The sequence below is a fragment of the Bombina bombina genome, chromosome 1, assembly GCF_027579735.1.
Source record: "Bombina bombina isolate aBomBom1 chromosome 1, aBomBom1.pri, whole genome shotgun sequence".
In the NCBI taxonomy this organism is placed as follows: domain Eukaryota; kingdom Metazoa; phylum Chordata; class Amphibia; order Anura; family Bombinatoridae; genus Bombina; species Bombina bombina.
This window is the reverse complement of record NC_069499.1, coordinates 1,486,665,158-1,486,681,598: the sequence shown is the minus strand read 5'-3', so window position 1 is coordinate 1,486,681,598 and position 16,441 is coordinate 1,486,665,158. Positions and strand designations below refer to the sequence as shown.

Sequence of the window (16,441 nt, the reverse complement as noted above, 5' to 3'; positions counted from 1 at the left end):
TTTCAAAGGTAAAACTTTATTTGGACCTGATTTGAAAGAGATTATTTCAGACATCACTGGGGGAAAGGGCCACGCCCTTCCACAGGATAGGTCTTTTAAGGCTAAAAATAAGCCTAATTTTCGTCCCTTTCGCAGAAATGGACCAGCCTCTAATTCTGCATCCTCTAAGCAAGAGGGTAATGCCTCACAACCCAAACCAGCCTGGAAACCAATGCAAGGCTGGAACAAGGGTAAGCAGGCCAAGAAGCCTGCCACTGCTAACAAAACGGCATGAAGGAGTAGCCCCCGATCCGGGACCGGATCTGGTGGGGGGCAGACTCTCTCTCTTTGCTCAGGCTTGGGCAAGAGATGTTCAGGATCCTTGGGCGCTAGAAATAGTTTCTCAAGGTTATCTCCTGGAATTCAAGGATCTACCCCAAGGGGAAGGTTCCACAAGTCTCACTTATCCTCAAACCAAATAAAGAGACAGGCATTCTTACATTGTGTAGAAGACCTGTTAAAGATGGGTGTGATACACCCAGTTCCAATAAAGGAACAAGGTATGGGATTTTATTCCAATCTGTTCGTAGTTCCCAAAAAAGAGGGAACGTTCAGACCAATTCTGGATTTGAAGATCCTAAACAAATTTCTCAGGGTACCATCGTTCAAAATGGAAACTATTCGAACGATTCTACCCACCATCCAGGAAAGTCAATTTATGACTACCGTGGATCTAAAGGATGCGTACCTACATATCCCTATCCACAAGGAACATCATCAGTTCCTAAGGTTCGCTTTTCTGGACAAACATTACCAGTTTGTGGCTCTTCCATTCGGATTAGCCACTGCTCCAAGGATTTTCACAAAGGTGCTAGGGTCCCTTCTAGCGGTTCTAAGACCAAGGGGCATTGCAGTAGTACCTTACTTGGACGACATTCTAATACAAGCGTCGTCCCTGTCAAAGGCAAAGGCTCATACGAACATCGTTCTAGCCTTTCTCACATCTCACGGATGGAAGGTGAACAAAGAAAAGAGTTCTCTGTCCCCGTCAACAAGAGTTCCCTTCTTGGGAACAATAATAGATTCCTTAGAAATGAGGATTTTTCTGACAGAGGTCAGAAAATCAAAACTTCTAAGCTCTTGTCAAGTACTTCATTCTGTTCCTCGTCCTTCCATAGCGCAGTGCATGGAAGTAATAGGATTGATGGTTGCAACAATGGACATAGTTCCTTTTGCACGAATTCATCTAAGACCATTACAACTGTGCATGCTCAAACAGTGGAATGGGGATTATACAGACTTGTCTCCAATGATTCAAGTAGATCAAAGGACCAGAGATTCACTCCGTTGGTGGCTGACCCTGGACCATCTGTCCCAGGGAATGAGCTTCCGCAGGCCAGAGTGGGTCATTGTCACGACCGATGCCAGTCTAGTGGGCTGGGGTGCGGTCTGGGAATCCCTGAAAGCTCAGGGTCTATGGTCTCGGGAAGAGTCTCTTCTCCCGATAAACATTCTGGAACTGAGAGCGATATTCAATGCTCTCAGAGCTTGGCCTCAACTAGCAAAGGCCAAATTCATAAGGTTCCAATCAGACAACATGACGACTGTTGCTTATATCAATCATCAAGGGGGAACAAAGAGTTCCCTGGCGATAAAAGAAGTGACCAAAATAATTCAATGGGCGGAGGATCACTCCTGCCACTTGTCTGCGATCCACATCCCAGGAGTGGAAAATTGGGAAGTGGATTTTCTGAGTCGTCAGACATTTCATCCGGGGGAGTGGGAACTCCATCCGGAAATCTTTGCCCAAATAACTCAATTATGGGGCATTCCAGATATGGATCTGATGGCGTCTCGTCAGAACTTCAAGGTTCCTTGCTACGGGTCCAGATCCAGGGATCCCAAGGCGACTCTAGTAGATGCACTAGTAGCACCTTGGACTTTCAACCTAGCTTACGTATTCCCACCGTTTCCTCTCATTCCCAGGCTGGTAGCCAGGATCAATCAGGAGAGGGCCTCGGTGATCTTGATAGCTCCTGCGTGGCCACGCAGGACTTGGTATGCAGACCTGGTGAATATGTCATCGGCTTCACCATGGAAGCTACCTTTGAGACAGGACCTTCTTGTTCAAGGTCCATTCGAACACCCAAATCTGGTCTCCCTCCAACTGACGGCTTGGAGATTGAACGCTTGATTCTATCAAAGCGTGGGTTTTCAGATTCGGTGATAGATACTCTGGTTCAGGCCAGAAAACCTGTAACTAGAAAAATTTACCATAAAATATGGAAAGAATATATCTGTTGGTGTGAATCCAAAGGATTCCCATGGAATAAGATAAAAATTCCTAAGATTCTCTCCTTTCTTCAAGAAGGTTTGGAGAAAGGTTTATCTGCAAGTTCTCTAAAGGGACAGATCTCTGCCTTATCTGTCTTACTACACAGAAGACTGGCAGCTGTGCCAGATGTTCAAGCATTTGTTCAGGCTCTGGTTAGGATCAAGCCTGTTTACAGACCTTTGACTCCTCCCTGGAGTCTAAATCTAGTTCTTTCAGTTCTTCAAGGGGTTCCGTTTGAACCCTTACATTCCGTAGATATTAAGTTACTATCTTGGAAAGTTTTGTTTTTGGTTGCAATTTCTTTTGCTAGAAGAGTTTCAGAGTTATCTGCTCTGCAGTGTTCTCCTCCTTATCTGGTGTTCCATGCAGATAAGGTGGTTGTGCGTACTAAGCCTGGTTTTCTTCCTAAAGTTGTTTCTAACAAAAATATTAACCAGGAGATAGTTGTACCTTCTTTGTGTCCGAATCCAGTTTCAAAGAAGGAACGTTTGTTACACAATTTGGACGTTGTCTGTACTCTAAAGTTCTATTTAGAGGCTACTAAAGATTTCAGACAAACATCTTCCTTGTTTGTTGTTTATTCTGGTAAAAGGAGAGGTCAAAAAGCGACTTCTACCTCTCTTTCCTTTTGGCTTAAAAGCATTATCCGTTTGGCTTATGAGACTGCCGGACGGCAGCCTCCTGAAAGAATCACAGCTCACTCCACTAGGGCTGTGGCTTCCACATGGGCCTTCAAGAACGAGGCTTCTGTTGACCAGATATGTAAGGCAGCGACTTGGTCTTCACTGCACACTTTTGCCAAATTTTACAAATTTGATACTTTTGCTTCTTCGGAGGCTATTTTTGGGAGAAAGGTTTTGCAAGCTGTGGTGCCTTCCGTTTAGGTGACCTGATTTGCTCCCTCCCTTCATCCGTGTCCTAAAGCTTTGGTATTGGTTCCCACAAGTAAGGATGACGCCGTGGACCGGACACACCAATGTTGGAGAAAACAGAATTTATGCTTACCTGATAAATTACTTTCTCCAACGGTGTGTCCGGTCCACGGCCCGCCCTGGTTTTTTAATCAGGTCTGATGAATTATTTTCTCTAACTACAGTCACCACGGTATCATATGGTTTCTCCTATATATATTTCCTCCTGTCCGTCGGTCGAATGACTGGGGTGGGCGGAGCCTAGGAGGGATCATGTGACCAGCTTTGCTGGGACTCTTTGCCATTTCCTGTTGGGGAAGAGAATATCCCACAAGTAAGGATGACGCCGTGGACCGGACACACCGTTGGAGAAAGTAATTTATCAGGTAAGCATAAATTCTGTTTTTTTCGTTGGGTTCTATTTGGGGTTGTGGATTTAGTTTAATGTGAAAATGTGTTTTTATATCCTGCCCTATATTTCTCATTACTCATGTACACCACAGCTTGGATATTAGTTCCCAGGAGAAAAGGATCATGGACTCTCACCACCTGTATGAAAGAAAACATAATTTATGCTCACCTCATTTCTTTCATAGTGGTAAGAGTCCACGAGACCCCACCCTGTTTTTCTAGTAATGGTTTATGGTTGCACTTTTTCCCCCTGCTTCTATTTTTATTCTCTTAATTATTTCCCTAACTTTTTTGCTTGGCTATACTTCAGACTTGTTTCCAGTAAGACTGGAGAGGTTTTATAGAGATTTTGGGTATGGGAATCTTTGCCTTGCCCTAGTGACAGGGAAGGGTAATTGCCAAGAGTAATGGAACATGAAATCTCACCACCATGAAATAAATTAATTTATCAGGGAAGCATAAATTATGTTTTCTTCTCTAATTGAAATATTCATCCAACTGAGACTGCTTACAAGAATACTGTGCCATTTTCTCCTCCATTTGAGAAGCACGTTCTTCCACAGTAAGGCCAAAGTCTGCTGACACAGGCTTGTCTCCCTCACATTCCCCCAGGTCATCTGGAATAAAATTAAAAAAAGTGTTTTACATTCTCAGTATATATTCCAAGGTAGAGATGATTGCTTGCAAATAATTAATGCAATGAAAGACATTTGATTAAAGAGACAAAAATAAAAACCTCTAATGTGTTAAAGCATTTTGTCATTTGTGCCTTAAAAGGACTTTAAACATCTCTTGCTTCTACGTTAAACCTGTGCTTGCCCCATGCTCAGATATGTCAAAAGAAAATTCTGTAACATGCAAATTAAATGGACAGTGTACTGTCAAATTGTTTTGCCTTAATGTGTTTCCAATGACTTGTTATACCAGATATGAAAATGTATATAAAAATGGTTTTTTAGGTTTATATTTGTATATAAATAGCTGGTTTTGTTCTTTGAAACTACAACCCATCAAAGTGCTTGCAAATAAATAATATCTCTTGGATCAATTTATGTACACATGCTTCTTTATATTATCTCTGTCTGTATACCAAAGCCAAATACTTAGGTACCGATATTCAAAGCATCAATGATAAATTGCCTTTCTGGCCTCATTGACCTTAAAGTCCGTCATTCTGATGATATTTTCTAATAAAAGGGACAAGCATTGCTTGTCATCACTTTCATTACAATCCACTATTTTAACTATTTATCTGCTGTATATTTTTTTTAATCACAATCCACATTCTTGATATGTAATCACACAATAAGCCACAAAGGAGAAAGGTAGGAAAAGACAGAACAGGGAATTACTAGAACCACCGCCAGAAAAAATTGCAATATAAATAAATAGGACGGGCCTCCTGGACTCTCACCATCTTGAAAGAAATTAATTTATCAGGTAGGCATACATTTTGTTTTCTTTCGTAAAGTGGTGAGAGTCCACAAGTTCATTACTTCTGGAAAACTACTACCCAAGCTATGGAGTCCACGAGTAATAGGGGCGGGATAAAAATGTATGGAGAAAAGGCAGGCACCTAAATTTCCAGACACTGATGCCTAGAAAACTTTCCTACCACAAGCCACTTTCCAAGAACCAAAGACATAAAGGGCCAGATTTGGATTGGCTCGTTAAAGGACCACTCAATGCAGTAGAATTGCATAATTAACAAGTGCATAATAAAAAGACAAGGCAATAACACCTACCCTGAATTTCAAATAAACAGTAGATTGTTTTCTGCCAAATTTCTTTTTTCCCCATTTTGCCTGCCCCCTGTATCATATGATAGACATCAGCCAATCACAGACTAGTATATGTATACCCTGTGAGCTTGTGCACATGCTCAGTAGGATCTTGTTCCCCAGAAAGTGTGCATATAAAAAGACTGTGCAAAATTTGATAATGGAAGTAAATTGGAAAGTGTCTTAAAACTGCTGCTCTATCTGAATCATAAATGTTTATTTTGACTTGAGTGTCCCTTTAACAGTTATGTGCAAGTGATAAGGGGTTTATCACGGCTGTTTGGGCACATCAATGTTTTCCGCTTGTATTACAAGTTTTGAAAGTAAATGCAGTTGCTTGAGAGTAAATGAAGATAACGCCCGTCAGGTTAGAGAAACCTCAGAGCTTTGTTTCACAAAACAAAACACAAGTTTTACAAAACACATCAAACATACATTACTATTACACTCATAATAACACCATGTAATAAAAAATATTTTTTTTAAAAGTTTGCACAAAAAAGTTATAAGGGTTCAAAGATATGAGGTCTCAGGTATCAGAGAAAAAAAAAAGGCATACACAGGGCTTTAACCCTTATATATTATATATGTATTTGTATACATATGTATTTATGTATTTATATGTGTATATATGTATTTACAGACATATATATATATATATATATATATATACATATGAACACATAAATACATATATATAAATATATATATAAGTGCATTGGAGTTGTTTGCAGTTAAGTAGATAAAAATATACAGCTAGATTACGAGTCTTGCGTTAGGCTTAAAAAGCAGTGTTAGCTGGTCCTAACGCTGCTTTTTAACGCCCTCTGGTATTACGAGTCTTGCAGGTACAGGTGTACCGCTCACTTTTTTGGCCAGACTCGGAAATACCGCAAACCCACTTACGTCAATTGCGTATCCTATTTTTTCAATGGGACTTCAATGGGACCGGTATTACGAGTCTGACAAAAAGTGAGCGGTAGACCCTCTCCTATCAAGACTGGTACCGCATTTTAAAGTCAGTAGTTAAGAGTTTTACATTACAACGCCGTAGCATAAAACTCTTAACTAAAGTGCTAAAAAGTACACTAACACCCATAAACTACTTATTAACCCCTAAACCGAGCCCCCCCCCCCCCCACATCGCAAACCCCTAATCTGCTGAACCGGACATTGCCGCCACTATAATAAATATATTAACCCCTAAACCGCCGCACTCCCGCCTCGCAAACACTAGTTAAATTTCATTAACCTCTAATCTGCTGTCCCTAACATCGCCGACACCTACCTACATTTATTAACCCCTAATCTGCCGCCCCCAACGTCGCCACCACTATATTAAAGTTATTAACCCTTAAATCTTAGTCTAACCCTAACCCCCCCTAACTTAAATATAATTTAAATAAATATAAATACAATTACTATCATTAACTAAATTATTCCTATTTAAAACTAAATACCTATAAAATAAACCCTAAGCTAGCTACACTATAACTAATAGATAAATTGTAGCTAGCTTAGGGTTTATTTTTATTTTACAGGCAAGTTTGTATTTATTTTAACTAGGTAGAATAGTTATTAAATAGTTATTAACTATTTAATAACTACCTAGCTAAAATAAAGACAAAAGTACCTGTAAAATAAAACCTAACCTAAGTTACAATTATACCTAACACTACCACTATAATTAAATTAATTCCCTAAATTAAATAAAATTATCTAAAGTACAAAAACAAACACTAAATTACAGAAAATAATAAAAAAATGTACAAGATTTTTAAACTAATTACACCTAATCTAATCCCCCTAACAAAATAAAAAAGCCCCCCCCCCCAAATAAAAAAGCCCTACCCTACACTAAATTACAAATAACCCTTAAAAGGGCCTTTTGCGGGGCATTGCCCCAAAGTAATCAGCTCTTTTACCTGTAAAGAAAATTACAGATCTAGATTCCCCCCTCAACATTAAAACCCACCACCCACACAACCAACCCTACTCTAAAACCCACCCAATACCCCCTTAAAAAACCTAACACTAACCCCCTGAAGATCACCCTACCGGGAGATGTCTTCATCCATCTGGGCAGAAGTGGACCTCCAGATGGGCAGAAGTCTTCATCCAAGCCGGGCAGAAGTGGTCCTCCAGATGGGCAGAAGTCTTCATCCAGACGGCATCTTCTATCTTCATCCATCCGGCGTGGAGCGGGTCCATCTTCAAGACATCCGACGCAGAGCATCCTCTTCATCCAGAGTCTTCTTACTAAATGATGGTACCTTTAAGTGACGTCATCCAAGATAGCGTCCCTTCAATTCCGATTGGCTGACAGAATTCTATCAGCCAATCGGAATTAAGGTAGAAAAAATCCTATTGGCTGATGCAATCAACCAATAGGATTGAGCTCACATTCTATTTGCTGATTGGAACAGCCAATAGAATGCCAGCTCAATCCTATTGGCTGATTGCATCAACCAATAGGATTGAACTTCAATCCTATTGGCTGATTGCATCAGCCAATAGGATTTTTTCTACCTTAATTCCGATTGGCTGATTCTATCTATCAGACAATCGGAATTGAAGGGACGCCATCTTGGATGACGTCACTTAAAGGTACCGTCATTTAGTAAAAAGACTCCGGATGAAGAGGATGCTCCGCGTCAGATGTCTTGAAGATGGACCCGCTCTGCGCCGGATGGATGAAGATAGAAGATGCCGTCTGGATGAAGACTTCTGCCCGTCTTGAGGACCACTTCTGCCCGGCTTGGATGAAGACTTCTGCCCATCTGGAGGACCACTTCTGCCCGGTTGGATGAAGACGTCTCCCGGTAGGGTGATCTTCAGCGGGTTAGTGCTAGGTTTTTTAAGGGGGTATTGGGTGGGTTTTAGAGTAGGATTGGTTGCGTGGGTGGTGGGTTTTAATGTTGGGGGGGATCTGTAACACCTAAACACCTGTAACACCTAAACCCTAACTTAACCAAAATTAATATACCCCTAAATATTTTTAAAAAATCCTAACTACCTTAAAATAAAAAACTTACCTGTAAAATTAAATAAAAACCTTTTCTTACTGTAAAAAAAACTACCATTACTGAAAAAAAATTCTAATGTTAAAACAAATAAGAAATCCTACTATTACAAAATATAAAAAAACCTACCAGTACAAAAAATAAAAAAACATACCATTACAATTTACAAAAATAAAAAAATGAAATTACCAAAAATAAAGAAAATAATTCTATTCTAATAACCCTTAAAAAAAAGTGATCAGCTCTTTTGCTTAAAAAAACACTAACCCCCCAACATTATAACCCACCCAACCCCCCAAAATAAAAAATAAAAATTAGAAAAAAAACTAAATTACCCATTCCTTAAAAGGGCATTTAGCTCTTTTGCTGCCCACATTTTAAAAAATAAACCTAATTTAAAAAAAAATAAAAAAAAGTAACTCTAACCGCAAAGTTGGTACTCACCAATGATGATGGACAGCGCTCCATCTTCATCCTGGCGGCGCTCCATCTTCATCCATCTTCATTGCGGCTATCCATCTTCTATCTTCATCCCAGTGGCGATCCATCTTCTATCTTTGTAGTTTTTTTTATTTTTTTAAGGTAAGATTAGGTTTTTATTTAATTTTACAGGTAAGTTTTTTTTCTATTTTAAGGTAGTTTTTTAGTATATTTAGGGGTATTTTAATTTGGATTAAATTAGAGGGTGTTAGGTTAGAGGGTTTAGATGTTAGTTTATAGGTTAGCATTGTGGTGGATGGCTGTTTAGGGGTTAATAGTTTGTTTAGATGCTTTGCTTTATGGGGGATGGCGGTTCAGTGGTTAATAGTTTATTTAGATACTTTGCGTTGTGGGAGTTGGTGAATTAGGGGTTAACAGCTTATTTAGATACTTAGCGATGTTGGGGATGGCAAATTAAGGGTTATTAGGCTAGGGGCTTATGGTAGGGGTTTTTTTGGCACTTTTTTTTTCTATGGGGGAACATATGCACGCGCACACGAAAACTACCGCTAGTGCAAAATAATAATTTTTTCAACTTGTAATACCAGCGGAACCTGAGAAGCACAAAATGCCTAAAGTAAGCAATGTTTTCTTTACCTCTGCACTTGTACTCTAGCCCTAAATAAATAGGATTACAAGATAGAGCAGACAATTCTTAAACTCTTCTGGCAGAAGTTGCCAAGAGAAAAGAAACTTTACAAAACAGTAACTGAATATCAATAAAATGCATAGGTTCAAAAAGGAAAACTTGCAAAAAAAATCTCAAAACCAAATTAAGGGTCAAGAGGAGAAATTAGCTTAATAACTATTTCAATCTGACTAAAGCTCTAAACATCTGAAAGTTTAGCAATCTTTTTATGGTATAATAATAATAGCAGAAATATGACCCATTAAGAGTAAGTAGATAAGCTTTTGTCTAAACCTTCCTGCAGAAATTGAAGAATTCTCGGAATTCTGAAAGAATGCCAATTAAAGCTGAGTTTTTCATACAAAGAAAGAAAAATCTTCCAAGGTTTGTGATAATTCTCTCTTGTGACAGGTTTCCTAGCCTGAATTAAAGTATTTATCACAACTTAGAGAATACACCCTGATTTAAAATTATGCTTTCAATCTACAAGCTGTCAAGTTGAGAGACTTGAGATCATGATGAAAAATTGGACTCTGAGATAGAAGGTAGAGATGAAAAGGAAGACACTATGAAGGATAGCTTGATGTTTGAACTAAGTTCGCAAAACCAAGTTCTGCAAGGCCAAGCTGGAGTTATAAAAATTACTGATGAAAACACTTTCTTGAAAGCAGAACTAATAGAGGAAAAATGTATGCCAGACAAAAAGATCAATGCTGCTAGAGCATTTACAAACTCCGTCTGAGAACCCCTGGGCCTCACAAAATATCTGGGGAGCTTGTAAATTAAACAGAAGGCTATCGGGTCTATCTCCGGAAAAACCTCACATCTTGATTATCTAGATGAATACATCTTTATGAAGAGATAATCTCCCTGGATGAAAGGATTAGCAACTGAGATAGTCCACTTTCCAGTTATTCACTCCTGGAATGGAAATCACAGTAATGAGACAGGTATTGATCTAAGCCCATTTGGGAACTCAAGATACCTCCTTCATCGCTAGAATTGTTTCTTGATGATTGATATATGCCACAGATGTGTTATTGAAAACAAAGATAAGACTCTTCACTTTAAGGTGGCTAGCTCTGAAGAGCCCTGAAGACCACACAGAGTTATAGCATAGTTATTGGTAACCTCGTCTTCTGAGGTAACCAACTCTCTGCATTCTCCTGGACCCCCAAAACTGCACCAAATCTGATAGGTTCGAGACTGTTGTGATTATTGTCCAGAATGGACAAAGAAAGGAAGATACTTAAAGAATGGTCTGGTGATTTGTCTACCATGAAAAAGAATGCCTTGTAATAGGATTTAATAGAACCCTTTGAGAAAGCTGATTGAAATCCTTGCGCCATTGACTCAACATGCAAAGTAGAAGAGATCTTGTGAAAACGAGAAAACAAAATGGCATATGATGCCGCAATCATCAGACCTAGAACTTCCCTACAGAAAGCTACTGTAGGATTGAGATATGATTGAAGCTTGGCACAAGTTGACTGCAAATTTACTTTGCAGTGATCTGTCAAAGAAAGTGTTATTGAAATTAAAAATGTTGGTCCAGATAAGCAAATCTGAGGAATTAAAAATGGTCTTTGTGAATTGGAATATGAAGGAGGGTGTCCTTAAATTCTGAATGATATATGATTCTGAGAAAATTGACCAAAGTCTTTATATCCAGAATAGGCCATGAAATTCACTCTTTTTTTCAGAGCAAGGAAAAGATTGCAATTTTACCCCTGTCCTCATTTCTCCAAAGAAATAGGGCAGATCACTAAATATGTTCTACATCTAAAATACAATGATAAAGACTTGAACATTTACAGAATTCTTTGGAATGTTAGACAGAAGAAACATTCCTCTGGAAGTTTTTGTTCTGAATCTTATTCTGTATCCCTGGAAACAACATTCAAAAACCAAGGATCTTAAATGGTCTGTTATACTAGAATGTTTGATACACAGAATATATCCATAGAGATAACCATTGTGCTCCTAATTTATAAATAAATTGTACTTATTATTTAATAAATAAGTTGTCCTCTACTCACCTACAATTATTACTTCTCAACCAGTACATATATACTCCGTTTCTAGCGCCCTCCTATATTTCTTCCTTTTGTATTTTACTTTTGGTAGGAAGGTAACACTCAGGAGAGGCAGTGAGTCTTCTTGTCTGGCGCTACACTTCATTTTTACTTAAACGGTCTGAGCCCAGACCTTCTGAAAAAAGTGTAATCTGCCCCCTACAAGAAGATCCGATCAGGGGCAGCACTTACATGCTGGTTTAGTAGCAGTGGAGGGCTTCTTTGACTGATTATACTTGTTTGAATTGCAAGAGGACTTCCATGGGGTGCTGGAATATTCTTTCTTTTGAGAAGAAGAACAAGATATTAAGTTCTTGAACTGATGAAAAGAAGAAAACAAATGGAAGCTTTGTCAAGCTTTACCATTGGATTTCTTATCCTGAGCGAGAAAGGCTCCTTTACCTCCAGTCATGGTAGAGATAATCAAATCTAAACCAGGACCAAATAATATCTTACCCAGAAAGGGAAGAGTTAAAAGTCTGGACTTAGAAACCATGTCAGCAGACCAAGATTTTAGCCATAAGGCTCTTCTAATCAAGACAGCTAAAGTCATATTTTTGGCATTGATCCTGATAATGTCCACAATAGCATCACAGATTAATGCATTAGCAGATTTAATCAGATATAGGTGATTTTAAAAACTGTTGTCCAAAGGGTCATCTGAAATCTGTTCAGACAACCTGTCACACCATAGAGTAGAAGCTGCCACAACACAGGCAATACTAATAGCTGGTCTGAATAAAAGATCCACTTCCTGAAAGGTCTTTCTATGGAAGGACTCTAATTCCCTGTCCATCTGATCTTGGAAGATGAACTATACTCTAAAATAATGGTAGTATATTATGCTAATGTAGAAATGGCATCATCTACCTTTGGAATGGTTTCACAAAGTTCCAAATTAGATGATGGTAAAGGAAATATCTCCTTAAATCTTGGATTCCGATTGTAACGAATACAAGGCTTGGACCATTCTTTAGTGATAATTTCAGAAATGGCATCTGAAACAGGAAAACTCCAGGAGAGGGATGCTTTAAATTAAATCTATAGTTGTTTAACAGATTTTTCCTCAGACTACTTAGGATCTTGTACTCCTAAAGTACATAATACATCCAATTTGAACATAAATGAGGATGAATCTGATTCCTGTTCAGATACTGACTCATGGTCATCAGAACTATATTCACCCTCAGAAGACAACTCTGAAGAGTTAGGTCCCAAGTCCTTCAATATATCCTAAGATAACTTGGCCTTTAAGAAACCAGAATGGGAAGGTAAATCCCTAGAAGGTTGACTATCAGATTTAGACCTATTTCGCTTACTTGGAGGAGGCATGACTGCCAAAATTTCAGATACTGTAGAGTGCACAGAATCCTTAAAACCTGGAGCAAAATCTGTTGAACTCCCCTGAAACAGGAAAAACTCCAGGAGAGGGATGCTTTAAATTAAATCTATAGTTGTTTAACAGATTTTTCCTCAGAATACTTAGGATCTTGTACTCCTAAAGTACATAATACATCCAATTTGAACATAAATGAGGATGAATCTGATTCCTGTTCAGATACTGACTCATGGTCATCAGAACTATATTCACCCTCAGAAGACAACTCTGAAGAGTTAGGTCCCAAGTCCTTCAATATATCCTAAGATAACTTGGCCTTTAAGAAACCAGAATGGGAAGGTAAATCCCTAGAAGGCTGACTATCAGATTTAGACCTATTGCGCTTACTTGGAGGAGGCATGACCGCCAAAATTTCAGATACTGTAGAGCGCACAGAATCCTTAAAACCTGGAGCAAAATCTGTTGAATTCCCCTGTAAAGAGCATACAAAGGGAGCACAGACTCCTTTAGAGGCAAGGGCAGCAGTAGATTGTAATTCTTGTATGGATCACCTGATGCATAATATAAGAGTTGTGCAAGGGGTACAATAGCTATAATTTTGCACATTACACATGTAAGTGCAGTATCAGAAGATTTACACTCTAAAGGATCTAAGATAACAGGTTTGGGGACAGTTCCAGTATGCTCTATTTTAACTAAATGATAAACAGTAATTCACCTTTAAGAAATAATTTTTGGATTTTTAGACACAAAATTTGAGAATGAAAGACAAAGGGGATATAACAAAGATTGAGACGCCTAACAGTGTTAGAATATACCAAGGGGCAAAAGAAAATTAGCCATGTAAAAAATTGAGAAAAACTGAACAAATAGACTCCTGGAATCTTTAAAAATTCTACGCCTTCAAAGCAAATAATGGCAGAAAACAGGAAATCTGTAGCGAAGCAGTCGGTGTTCTGTTAAGGGGCCGAACTTTTGAAAAGAGCGAACCATGTCACTTCCTGTGACGTTACATCAGCTGTTTAACACATTTTTGACCTCATGTCTGTCACTCAGCTACAGGTCACCAGCACTGGAGATGATTTGAAGCAGCCATTTACTCAGCTGCAGGAAACGAGCACTGACTATGTGTTGTGACAGAACGCTCACATCTCATAGCAAGAAAACAGCACGGGAGAACATTTAACAACAGCGCTGCTGACCTCAGCAGTGAAAAAGGAATTGACAGGGAGTGGACTACCCCATGTCGGCAAAGCGACCAGGTAGCACGCTGGATAAAAGAATTAATGTAGTGGAAGGCATAAAAGAAAATAATGTTGATCTATGAAAAGAAAACTAAAGCAGCATGCTGCTACTAGTCAAAACTGTGGCCCGGAAGCATGCTGTTTTGCAAACCTCACGGAAATTGTATTGAAACATTATTATGAGCGTGCCTGAGTGACATAACTGGGAAAAAACATAATTTATGCTTACCTGATAAATTCCTTTCTTCTGTTGTGTGATCAGTCCACGGGTCATCATTACTTCTGGGATATAACTCCTCCCCAACAGGAAATGCAAGAGGATTCACCCAGCAGAGCTGCATATAGCTCCTCCCCTCTACGTCACTCCCAGTCATTCGACCAAGAATCAACGAGAAAGGAGAAACCAAGGGTGAAGTGGTGACTGGAGTATAATTTAAAAGATATTTACCTGCCTTAAAACAGGGCGGGCCGTGGACTGATCACACAACAGAAGAAAGGAATTTATCAGGTAAGCATAAATTATGTTTTCTTCTGTTATGTGTGATCAGTCCACGGGTCATCATTACTTCTGGGATACCAATACCAAAGCAAAAGTACACGGATGACGGGAGGGATAGGCAGGCTCATTATACAGAAGGAACCACTGCCTGAAGAACCTTTCTCCCAAAAATAGCCTCCGAAGAAGCAAAAGTGTCAAATTTGTAAAATTTGGAAAAAGTATGAAGCGAAGACCAAGTTGCAGCCTTGCAAATCTGTTCAACAGAGGCCTCATTCTTAAAGGCCCAAGTGGAAGCCACAGCTCTAGTAGAATGAGCTGTAATTCTTTCAGGAGGCTGCTGTCCAGCAGTCTCATAGGCTAAACGAATTATGCTACGAAGCCAGAAGGAGAGAGAGGTAGCCGAAGCCTTATGACCTCTCCTCTGACCAGAGTACACGACAAACAGGGAAGACGTTTGTCGAAAATCCTTAGTTGCCTGCAAGTAGAACTTGAGGGCACGAACTACATCCAGATTGTGTAGAAGACGTTCCTTCTTTGAAGAAGGATTTGGACACAAGGATGGAACAACAATCTCTTGATTGATATTCCTGTTAGTGACTACCTTAGGTAAGAACCCAGGTTTAGTACGCAGAACTACCTTGTCTGAGTGAAAAATCAGATAAGGAGAATCACAATGTAAGGCTGATAACTCAGAGACTCTTCGAGCCGAGGAAATAGCCATTAAAAACAGAACTTTCCAAGATAACAATTTTATATCAATGGAATGAAGGGGTTCAAACGGAACACCCTGTAAAACGTTAAGAACTAAGTTTAAACTCCATGGCGGAGCAACAGTTTTAAACACAGGCTTGATCCTAGCTAAAGCCTGACAAAAGGCCTGGACGTCTGGATTTTCTGACAGACGCCTGTGTAACAAGATGGACAGAGCTGAGATCTGTCCCTTTAATGAGCTAGCCGATAAACCCTTTTCTAAACCTTCTTGTAGAAAGGACAATATCCTAGGAATCCTAACCTTACTCCAGGAGTAACCTTTGGATTCGCACCAGTATAGGTATTTACGCCATATCTTATGGTAAATCCTTCTGGTAACAGGCTTCCTAGCCTGTATCAGGGTATCAATAACCGACTCAGAAAAACCACGTTTTGATAAAATCAAGCGTTCAATTTCCAAGCAGTCAGTTTCAGAGAAGTTAGATTTTGATGTTTGAATGGACCCTGTATCAGAAGGTCCTGTCTTAGAGGTAGAGACCAAGGTGGACAGGATGACATGTCCACTAGATCTGCATACTAAGTCCTGCGTGGCCATGCAGGCGCTATTAGAATCACTGATGCTCTCTCCTGTTTGATTTTGGCAATCAATCGAGGAAGCAGCGGGAAGGGTGGAAACACATAAGCCATCCCGAAGTTCCAAGGTGCTGTCAAAGCATCTATCAGAACCGCTCCCGGATCCCTGGATCTGGACCCGTAGCGAGGAAGTTTGGCGTTCTGGCGAGACGCCATGAGATCTATCTCTGGTTTGCCCCAACGTCGAAGTATTTGGGCAAAGACCTCCGGATGAAGTTCCCACTCCCCCGGATGAAAAGTCTGGCGACTCAAGAAATCCGCCTCCCAGTTCTCCACTCCCGGGATGTGGATTGCTGACAGGTGGCAAGAGTGAGACTCTGCCCAGCGAATTATCTTTGATACTTCCATCATTGCTAGGGAGCTTCTTGTCCCTCCTTGATGGTTGATGTAAG

At 39.6% G+C, this 16,441-nt stretch overlaps 1 protein-coding gene and 1 long non-coding RNA gene across 5 annotated transcripts in view; one reads left to right on the top strand and one right to left on the bottom strand.

The window, feature by feature from the left end:
* LOC128653763 (ABC-type organic anion transporter ABCA8) overlaps positions 1-16,441 on the bottom strand; it is a 752,731-nt gene that overhangs the window by 684,219 nt on the left and 52,071 nt on the right. For all 4 annotated transcript variants that reach the window (XM_053707247.1, XM_053707265.1, XM_053707256.1 and 1 more), the window contains exon 2: positions 4,149-4,253. In XM_053707247.1, the coding sequence (XP_053563222.1) occupies positions 4,149-4,253 (105 nt within the window). The remainder of the gene's footprint in view (positions 1-4,148; positions 4,254-16,441) is intronic.
* The window catches only part of LOC128653783 (uncharacterized), a 166,906-nt gene that overhangs the window by 140,006 nt on the left and 10,459 nt on the right, over positions 1-16,441 (top strand). The window lies entirely within an intron of this gene.